Source organism: Aptenodytes forsteri, unplaced genomic scaffold (genome assembly GCF_000699145.1).
Source record: "Aptenodytes forsteri isolate BGI_AS27 unplaced genomic scaffold, ASM69914v1 Scaffold288, whole genome shotgun sequence".
In the NCBI taxonomy this organism is placed as follows: Eukaryota; Metazoa; Chordata; class Aves; order Sphenisciformes; family Spheniscidae; genus Aptenodytes; species Aptenodytes forsteri.
The window spans coordinates 476,662-487,229 of NW_008794746.1; the positions used below are offsets into that span (position 1 = coordinate 476,662).

The following is a 10,568-nucleotide window of genomic DNA, read 5'->3' on the forward strand; positions in this document are numbered from 1 at the left end:
GTCTAAGTGGTGTAGCAGGTCACTAACGATTTGCCCTTGGATTATGGGGGCTTCATTCTGCTCCCCGTCCCTGTCTTCCAGTTCAGGGGGCTGGGTACCCAGAGATCAACTGGTCTTACTATTAAAGACTGAGGCAAAAAAGGCATTAAGTACCTCAGCCTTTTCCTCATCCTTTGTCACTATGTTTCCCCCTGCATCCAATAAAGGGTGGAGATTCTCCTTAGCTCTCCTTTTGTTGCTAATGTATTTATAGAAACATTTTTTATTGTCTTTTACGGCAGTAGCCAGATTAAGTTCTAGTTGGGCTTTGGCCCTTCTAAGATGCATAGATAAAACTAATTTCTAACAAACAAGACATAAAATGATTTTTGTAAATATAGACTATACTTCCTTCACATTTTCTTACGAGATGCATAGATAAAACTAATTTCTAACAAACAAGACATAAAATGATTTTTGTAAATATAGACTATACTTCCTTCACATTTTCTTACGAGCATAAAGGCATACAATTAAATTTTTTTGCAAATTATATGAAACATCAAGTCAGTTACGACAATTCATTTTTAATACAATCCATTCCCTTCTATTTCATCTATCCTGTTTTCCTCTTTTCTGAAAAATGCACTCCAGCTCTAGCAAAAAGCATGACTTAGAAATATCCCCTGTAAAACTGCAATAAGATTATTAGGGTACTATGAGAGAAAATACCCAATTCTGTATTTGGAGATGTATTTAAATGTGTTAAGGTTAAGAACTATGACTTGAGTTTTACTTGAACCTTTCCACAGAACAGTATGTCAGACAGTAGACAACAGTAGCAGGATGTATTGATTAATAGTGACAGACTCCCTACGGCAAATCATGTCCCCAGTACCAGATTCGCAGGGCTTCTCACTTAGGGGATTCTAAAAACAATCCCCATTGTTTATTCAGAACATAGTGAAACATCAGTAGACACATGCTTCCTCATTCTGGGGAGGTAAACAAATTCCTGTACCCCTGGTTTTTAAATTTAAAACTGAGAAGAGGAATGTGAATTTATGTGGCCTAACACATTGAGTTAAATTTTATGCTTCTTACTGCGATAAGGTACAAGTGACTATTTACCTTAGAGAAAGTAGGTATTTTGTTTTCTCTTTGAATGTGACTCATTACGTGTTTTCTTTTCTCTTCCGATCGATACACCCTTACTTCTTCTTCTCCCTTTGCTGTTCTCCATTCTTCCTGCCTACTGAAAAAACAAAATTGAGATGTTAACTTTAAAGCAAAATACTGCAACTGAGAGGACCTATTCCAAATCAAGGGATAAATGTTCAACACTTGTAACATTCTTTGAACAGTAGTTCTTCTCTTTACAGTCACAATGTGGCTTCAAAATTACCCTTTCTGAACAAAGTAAGATTTCAATCTTACTTCAAAAAGCTAGAGCAGTTCATGTTTGTGGCTAGTAGGGTTTTTTGACTTACTGATATAAGTATTCATCACAAGAGTTAATTACTGAATGAAATAAATTTCCAGTTTGGAAATCAAAATTCACCTCAGGCACCTAATGGATTAGGTCAGTGTCCCAGCCGTAAAATGCTGAATAATTGCAGGAACAAATGGAGTTATAACATACTGTAATCTTGTGCTACAAGTCAGAAAACATTGAGGCAGCTAAGTCCCATTGCATATACAAGTTAAATTACCCCGTCATTTGTTAAATGGTCAATTTTTATTCACAATACTTCTATAATTCCAAGACTTTTCAAGTGATATGCAAACAACCGATTTCAAACTGATTTTTATAAGAAATATGAGACCACAGAATAGAAAAATACCACACAAATAGTTCTATGACAATGTAAATTCCAGAACTGTTCAATTTAATTAAGTTCACCAAAATAAAATTCACTGCAAACTTGGCCTACATTTACCTGGCCACACCAGAAGACAATTCAGGCACTACAACCCTTCGACTCCAAGCCACAAGGTCCCGCTCAGTGGCTATTTCACTTCTTGGTGCATTGCTATGCATCTGACGCACACCTTCAATTTGTCCACTACGTCTTAATCCTATATTTGGTGGTGAATGTACTTCTGAGGTAGAACTTACAGATCCTAAAAAGTCAAAAAGTGATAGTTGTACCTGACCTGAAATTCTAAGGGAAGCACATAAAAAGAAAAATTCAAAATGAAAGGAAAAAAACCCGAATTTCACTTAATTACTTCAAAAGAAATGAAATATTAACTGAATATAACTATTTCAGCAATTTCTATAGTCACCACAACACACACACTTAAACAGCTACTGGGCTGCAGTACTCTGCTTAAAAATTCACATTGAAAAAGAGCAGATGTATCAACAATCTGAAGTGAAGCAAATGTTTCATTCGTTTGCTTTTCTTTAAAAATGCTTTTGAAAACATCTATGCGAAGCTGACTTGCTACTGTACTCTACATCCGTATTATAAAACAGTGAGCTATCTCACTGAATCAATGTATTCCTTAAACAGTCTTCTACCTTCAAAAAAATGAAGCTACAACACTGGAAATTATTAGGAATCCAAGCTGTAAAATTTACAGACAAGAAATTGAAAGAGTCAAAAGAAAAAAAAAAAACCACCACCACCAAAAAAACCCCAAAACACTCCACAAAACCACACACATGCAAGATCCTTCGAACACCTACACTGTAGCAAAATTTCAACATTTTTCCACATCCTTCCACACACAAGCTATTCTTGCTTACTCAGGTGGACTGCCAACCATGATTTTTTAAGTGTTGAAAACTACCGTGTAATCTAATGCAAGACACTAAAATATGGAACAGCTGTACCGAGAAACAAGCAGCTCCTTCCTCTTTTCTCCCTCCTATTTCCTTATTTGAGACAATTCAAAATTCAATCAAGTAGACTGCCAATTCCAGATTCAACAGTAGGGTAGTTAGTTCTAAGGGAACGCAGTTGCTGCAAGTTCCCTGACTGAGCAGACAGTAACTTTAATTTTGTAATGTTAAGAATCCTAAGATTTTGCAGAAAGGTAGAGAAAGATGGCAAAGCTGTATTATTTTCTATGGCTCCATACCTCCTTTCTAGTAGTTCAACAAAATGCACAAATCATGCACAATAATGTGATTTATGTTTTCCGACTCTCAGCTGTTTCAATAGAAAAGCTACACCACCCATCCCCCAGTAATCTACCTCTGCTTATCCGGCTGGTACTACTGGTTCCTGCCTCCCCAGAACGTCTCTGGTCCTGCTCTTGCTGAAGTCTTTGAATCATGCTATCCAACGGACTAACTTCTTGATTTGCTTGTTGACTAAGAACTTGATTCAATCCTGTGAAGTAAAATATACAAGAGAACAACACACAAATGTTGATTTGAAGAACCAAATGTTACAAACAACTCATCTAAGTTTTAGCTTTGAAACTTACAAGTACACTATATAATCACATGTGTAAGTATGGGCTAATACATATTTCTGTAACAGCCATTTTTTAAAACAGGACAATTTTTTTCTTAATATTGAGAACATTATATTTTCTGCAGCAGGGTCAAGATGATCACATGCCACTCCTAATAAAAGTTTAAATTTGATCAAGTGCCAGCAAGTCACAGAAGCTTAATACAACTGTTGTTTTTCAGCTTAGTCAATATAAATTTTCAAATGCATGCTTAGCCTGCCCCAAATGCATCATAAAACACTTCAGTATGAACTTCAATGAAAGAACCACATCCAGAAGGTCTAACTGAATTAAGAAAAGAATTATCTATACTGGAGAACAGCAAGCAGTAAAAACGCTTGACTGAGCTCCACATAGGCATAATGATGACACAGGTTAAGTAATGCTAACTTTCTTTGGTACGTAGAACAGCCAGGAAACCTCCTTTTGGGCAGGTCTCTTGAATAAAAGACAGGAAATAGTTCTCACAGAAGCGATTACAAGGTGATAATACTGTCTCTGTGCAGCACGCAAAAAATACAGCATGTAAGCATAAACAACACAAAACGTCTTTTCATACTCACAATGGACACAAAAAAATTAGAGATATGGAGAAAAAGGCAAGGATTACAGTACTGATCTGAAAAGGAAGTCAGATACCTCCACATGGAACAGTTAGATGGTGGAGTGGAGTGGTGGGAAGCTCTGGTCAAGAGAAGCAGAACTTGCAAAACTTTGTAATGAGGGATGACAACGTTCAGAGAAACAAGCTACAGAAATTATTTTTCCAGCATGATTCCAAAGAGATATCATAGTATAAACTGCACTTTGCAAGATCAAATACAAGATATTACAGTAATTGTGCTATGAAATGAAGAGCTTTGATTATGTGGCTAGACAGAAGCAGCCATCTCTTAATAGATGATGGTATGCAGAAAGAACATAAATATTTAAAACAGTGCTCTCAGGGTTTCAAGGTTATTGTAGTTGAAGTCAACTTCCCTAAAGCAGCAAGCAGAAGCTTGGAATCATGGAATGAGCTCTGCTATAACCACAGCTAGATGTTTTCTGACTCATGTAGTGAGACAGATTTATTTGGTGATCTCATGAGCAGACATACTGTCTACTGAAAACAATGGGAAATACTAATAACCCAAGAATGATCTTAAATAAGGAAACTGCTACCTAAACAAAAAAAAATGTTTTTTATGTATCTAGCTTGTGAGATTTTGCCTTCACAAGTAACAGCAAGTTTTTTAAAAAATGAAGTAATAAAGACACTGGTATATATTTGATTTTTTTCAAAACATCTGGTTTAAAGGAGCTTCACGTACATCTAAGCAGTAAATCAAGCATGGCTATCTGAATTCCCCCTACTCTTATAAGCCCCTACAGAAAACTTGACAAGAAATAAATTGTCAGTGCTCTGAGGGAGATCCATCAAATCCCACAATTAAGTTTCAGAAAGAAACCGAACTTCCTTAGTGGAAGGGAACATATAGAGTACATGAACACAGTTTAGCTGTGCATACGACTGCATATATTGCTGCTAAACTGTAAAGAGGTAGAAAAATGTCTTCTGTCTCTCCAAAATCTCTCTGGCTCTCTGTCAGCCTGGTTGATGGCTTCCTGCTATTAAACAAAATGCTATGGACATCATCTTCCTATAGGCATTCATGTGTCATGCAGCCACACCATTAAATTTAATATTGTTGGGTCTGTGTGCAGAGTCTGACTTGTTTCAAGATACTATATTGGAGAATGTGCCCAGGACATTTTCAAATTTGGAGAATTTCAGAATGTCATGGATCCATACTGTAACAACGAAGTAAAATCGCATCCTTCCTTGGAAATCTAATTTAGCTTCAAAGCCACTAGCTAACAAGTTAGAGATAAAACACGGCATATATTCACTAGAAAGGATTTTTTGCTTCTTACAATTGCTTCTCAGGTAGCATTTCTTCCTGTAATTTTGGAGGTAATCTGGAAATGCTCCTTAAAAATTATTATTTAAGTATTCAGTGGCTTGTAATCCTCAGGTCTACAAATGAGGATAAAGAGATCTTTTTGTAACAACACTGACAGTTAACCCTCCCGGAATGTCTGACACACCATAAGCATGGTGCCACTATCTACAGGCACAGTCAGTTTTCCCATATTTTCAAGAATATCCAAATACTTAACAATGCTTACCTTGAAAACATTTACAGCTACTTTCACCAGTCACTGTTTGCTCATTCATACTAATATCGAACTAGTGACACGTAACAAGTAGGCATCGTTTTTACATCCCCACCCATGTGGACAACATTTAGGCAGTTTCCAACAGCCAGTCATTGGCCCAAAATATGCATGTTCCTCCCACGCTGTATGCATGGAGAGTACAATTTTTGATGAACTTCCTAGACTTTGTATCCTCATCAAGTCTTCAGAGTTCTTTAACCAAACCATCAAAGCTTAACTTAAAGGACTGCCTTCATCTAAAGAGGAGGATTTTTGCATGTTTCAGGTGTCCTCTCATTTTTCTCTTCTTGTAGGTGTTACCTGTTCCAACTGATCTGTGGAAAAATCAGTCTATTTTCTAGGTTTTCTGGAGTAGGAAATCTTAGCCCAAAGAGATCAACTGAAAGCTCACTCAGCATCATACACTGTTCCAATAATGAAATGAGCTCCAAGCTAACTGGCATTGTAGCATCAACTAGTACTGACTTGATCGATGACAATATCGTAAGTGAAACTGTCACAAGCAATCAGTGCCAAGGACATTGCAATTCTTCCACACTACGTGAACTACTATGCCCAGAAATGAAGAAAAAGGACGAAGTGAAAGGGGAAGTGTAGAACACCTGGAGGTAACTAGATAGGCTACTGTGTACTGAAGTGAAATTTTCCATACCTGAAGATGTCACTCCCATCTGAGGAATAAGCTGTTCCTCCCTGCAGTTCTCACGACCAGGAACTAGCCTTTGATACCTTGCAGGATGAGGGTTGCCATCCACATCAACCAAAAATGGGGGAGGCATAAGGTGTGGAGCCTGCTGTGTCTGTTCATCCAGGACAAAGTTGTTGGCATCACGGATAAGGGGCCGATAATCACTATGAAAGAACATCTGATCTGCTATCTGTAAACAAAGTCATTTTGTAATTTTTTTTTAAAGAACCTATTAAAAAAAACATACAGAAGATAACTGCCAAAAGTATTTTTAACAATGTTACTCATGGTCACTTTTGCAAAAACAAGGTTATAAGCTGATCTGTTTATCTCAGTTTAAAGGGGGAAATTTAATGACTCCATGATTGGTTTTTTTGCCAGTACTCTTTTTCTCTATTATAGCGCAAGGAGAATAATCCACGTTTGAGGGTGGGGAGCATTTAAAGAACAGGGAAATGGGGCAATATTTAACTACTTGAAGACATTTGACAGAACACAGCATGGATTATTAAGTAGGTTACAAATTTTCTTCTATACTCTGAATACATGAATATATATTCTGATCATGAAAACTGTGTCACAGACTTATGAGCTATGGTGTAGGAAGAAGAGGAATAGGAAAATACTTATCACATCATGTCATTACCAAATATTTTAAACACAAGCAGCCAAACATATATATTCTTATTATAATGCTAGATATGTGAAAAAGTTCCAGTAGGTAAACCAAAGCTGAGCTAAAGTTGAATTCTTCAGGCGCAAAGTTTTCTTCATTTCAGTCCACCTGCTCATAATTTATTCTAGATGACTTTCCACAGACACTCAAGACAGAGGAATTCTTTTGTCCAAATAGTATGTAAAGAGACTTATACTCCATCCCTCGCTGGCACATGCATCTCAATATTGTGCAATCAGAAAGATATTGAACCGCAAGGAGAAAAGAGAAAGAGAACACAGGACAAGCTGACATGTATACTACACATCCCAACACTACCTACTGGCAAGCAAACCCCTTGGCAGCTCATGTACTCAGTTTAACTTTGAACAAGTAAAAATAAAATCATAAAATCATCATTCACGCCAATTAGATTTCCAGTGCAGCATAAAAATGATTAAACAACTGACTTAAGGCATAGAGATCTCCAAAAAATCTTGTCTCCGGTGTTAAAGACAGGTATTTGAGCATGGACAGAGGAACGCCCGAGTTGTCACAGAATATACTCTGATTTCTGAAGAGCATACTTTATCACAACCAATCCATAACATCATTTCCAGTAACTTGTTATGTAGAAATCAGTAAGGCAGAGGTTATAGTATCTACTCAGAGGTCTGGTCTCTCAGTGACAAAGTTCTCCTGTCCTGGATGTGAGAAGACCAGAAAGGAAAGAGGACGACAAACATCTGTCAGTTACAACGTCAGAAAGTACCTACATGCATCCACATGAGGGATTAAAAAATTAAAGATATCATAGGAATCATGGGGTCTGGACCCCACAAAAATTCAGAAAAGTAACAACAGGAAGAAAATTGGAAAGATGCATGGAAAGATGCAACAGCAAAGAATTTACCTCAGGGATTCAAAAGGTTACCCTTACAAAGTACGTATGGACAAGGCGACATCCCACTGCAGTAAGAAGCCCTGACTGGATGAAGTCTTGTTGCCAGATTCTCTGTTAACACAGGCTGAATGAGAAAGACAGAAGTACTTTCATGTGTCTGACTGACAGAATCAAGGCCTGCTTAACAACTTTGTTCCTTCAGCTCAAATAACTCAATATGAAAAAGATACAGGCCCTCTAGGAAGACTTACGGTTTTCCCTAGAATCGTAATAGTAGAGTATCCAGTACTTTCATCTAGTGTAAATTTTCCTATTAAGTACTTCCCACACTGAGAAAGAAGAGATTCCAATGGCATGATCATACAGACTGTGAGTTTTAATGTGCTGTGTTGTCTGCATCCCAGGTTTTGTAAGCAAAGGAAAATCTAAAAACCCTTCCTTAGATTCAGTGACCTCTACCAGAATAGTCTCTGGTGCAAGATCATGAGGGACTTTTTTGCAATTACTGTTCTGTGCATTCTGTACCACAATCAAGTATGGTAGAGAGAGTAAACAACAATTTTTTACTCCACAAGATAAGAACGGCATTTCATGGAGAACCCAGGCTCAGACCAACTCTCAGGTAGAACACTGGAATGTCCCTACTAGAACCCGGGACAACAATCTTACTCAGGCTATTCCAAGTGCTGAGAAAAATCAAAATAATTAGATGTTTTAGGGCAGTTTAAATTGCTATGTTCAGCAGACAACCAGTTAAAAGTACCAAAAATCAGACCTATTTCTTGATATACTATTAGAGATCAAATTCATGACAAAAAGAAGATACTACACCACCATTAGGACATATGAGTCCTCTGTACATATGACTTCACAAACCCAGCTTGCGTTTCAGTGGGAAAGCTTTCCACAAAGTCTGAGCTCTACAAATAGACTCTCCTTCAGTAACTACACTACACATTCAGAACCTCAGCTTCTCCAAATGGGCACACCTACACAAACGCAACGAGATTTTCCCCACTACTGCACCAATCCACCACACAGGAGCTATCAACTTCCAACAAAGGACTGTGGTTTGGGCAGTCTATAGGAACTAAGGCCTTAGAAAGCTCAGAGATCTAGTCCGATCTAAGATTTAAAATCAAAAGAAAGGTATTTTATGCTTTAGGACAGTTAGCATTCCTGGACAAGTTTCCACCTAAGCAAGAACTTCTGAAGTGCACATGCCCTGTTGACAGTGAGCTCAGCTCATCTCTGATGATCTTCACACACTCAGGAATCTCAGCTGAGATTGGCTCAAGGTTTCATTAATTGGGTCCAATAACAAAGGAGCCCCAAACAAGCAGCAAATGTATTCTCCCCCCACCCCCACTAAGGAATTACTCCACAAAAACATGTATCATCAAAAAAAGAAAAAAAAAAAAAGGAAAAAAGAAAAAAGAAACCCAAAAACCAAGAAAACAAACCAAAACCACCCCATCGCCTTCATAATAGCCAAGATCACACTGGGGGAAAAAAGCCTGGACAGTGGTTCCAGTAAACTAGGAAACACAGATACTATCTGAACATAACATGAAAAAACATACATGTAGAAAACCAAGAGCTTGCTCTCTCAGCAGAGCTAACACTATCTCAGCTATAATCAGTTGTCCTGAGCACAACTCGCAAATGCAAGAATACAGGACAGGTTACCATGCTCCTTTCTTCTGTAAAAATCATTCCCCAAGATGGACGGAAACTACTTTAAAGCCAAAAAACTGCAGGTCCTACCAGAGCATATTCTCAGAAGATGTCTGAAAAAACCCCAAGTATCTGAGGGTGGGAGGACAGAAAAAAAAGAACACCTAATCTCCAGCACATACCTATCTGTAGTTACATTTTGTCATAAAGCAGGTCAGACAAAAATGAAAGAGGAGACGGAACCAGACAAGAAAGAGATCAGAAACTTCCAAGTTGAGTTTTCTGAGAGTTGAAAACTGAAATTAAAGAGGTAACAAATGTAAGTCCTATTTGCTCCCATTTCTTCTATGGTCAAGAATGCCAAGATTACCATTGGCATAGTAACAGCTGGAGAGGATCATTTTAAATCACCCAATAAGTGAAAAATTTTAAACATAATCTTTTCTCAGAGGCTGCAGCAAAAACCCCAAGAGAATAAAGGGTCTGTAGAATTCAAGAAGTGAAAAGCAATTGTTTTCATTCTTCAAACAGGTCTAATCCCTCACAAGGTAAATTCTCAAATGGCAGTGTAAAGGAAACTCCTGGTCCATCACAGCAAAGACAAAAAGGCTCTCAGTTTCAATTTCATTTCCAGCATTTCTGAGTAGCAGCGGACTATACACTTCCAAAATGACTGAGAAGAAAAATAAACCTGGAACAATCCATGGACATGGTGAGAAAAATGTTTCTATTACAACAGGCTTCAAAGTTTGGAAGAGTAAGAACTCTGAAAGACAAAGACCTTGAAAATGATCTGATAATCCTGGTTTTCCTTGCTTGTGATGTCTCTGCTCTTGTTTGTTTTCTTTGGAATGGAAGGGGAAATGCACAGCTAGTAATAGCTGAGGGATAGCAACAGCAGCCAAGTACCAAGTACTTCGAATTATAGTTGAGAGACGGGGGGGGGGGGGGGGGGGGGGGGGGGAAGCCTC

At 37.9% G+C, this 10,568-nt stretch overlaps 1 protein-coding gene across 1 annotated transcript in view; it reads right to left on the reverse strand.

The window, feature by feature from the left end:
- The window catches only part of PHIP (pleckstrin homology domain interacting protein), a 109,274-nt gene that overhangs the window by 45,995 nt on the left and 52,711 nt on the right, over positions 1-10,568 (reverse strand). The window contains exons 12-15 of the mRNA XM_019470690.1: positions 6,326-6,551; positions 3,186-3,323; positions 1,920-2,103; positions 1,111-1,234 (exon numbers count right to left, since the gene is read on the reverse strand). Of these exons, the coding sequence (XP_019326235.1) occupies positions 1,111-1,234; positions 1,920-2,103; positions 3,186-3,323; positions 6,326-6,551 (672 nt within the window). The remainder of the gene's footprint in view (positions 1-1,110; positions 1,235-1,919; positions 2,104-3,185; positions 3,324-6,325; positions 6,552-10,568) is intronic.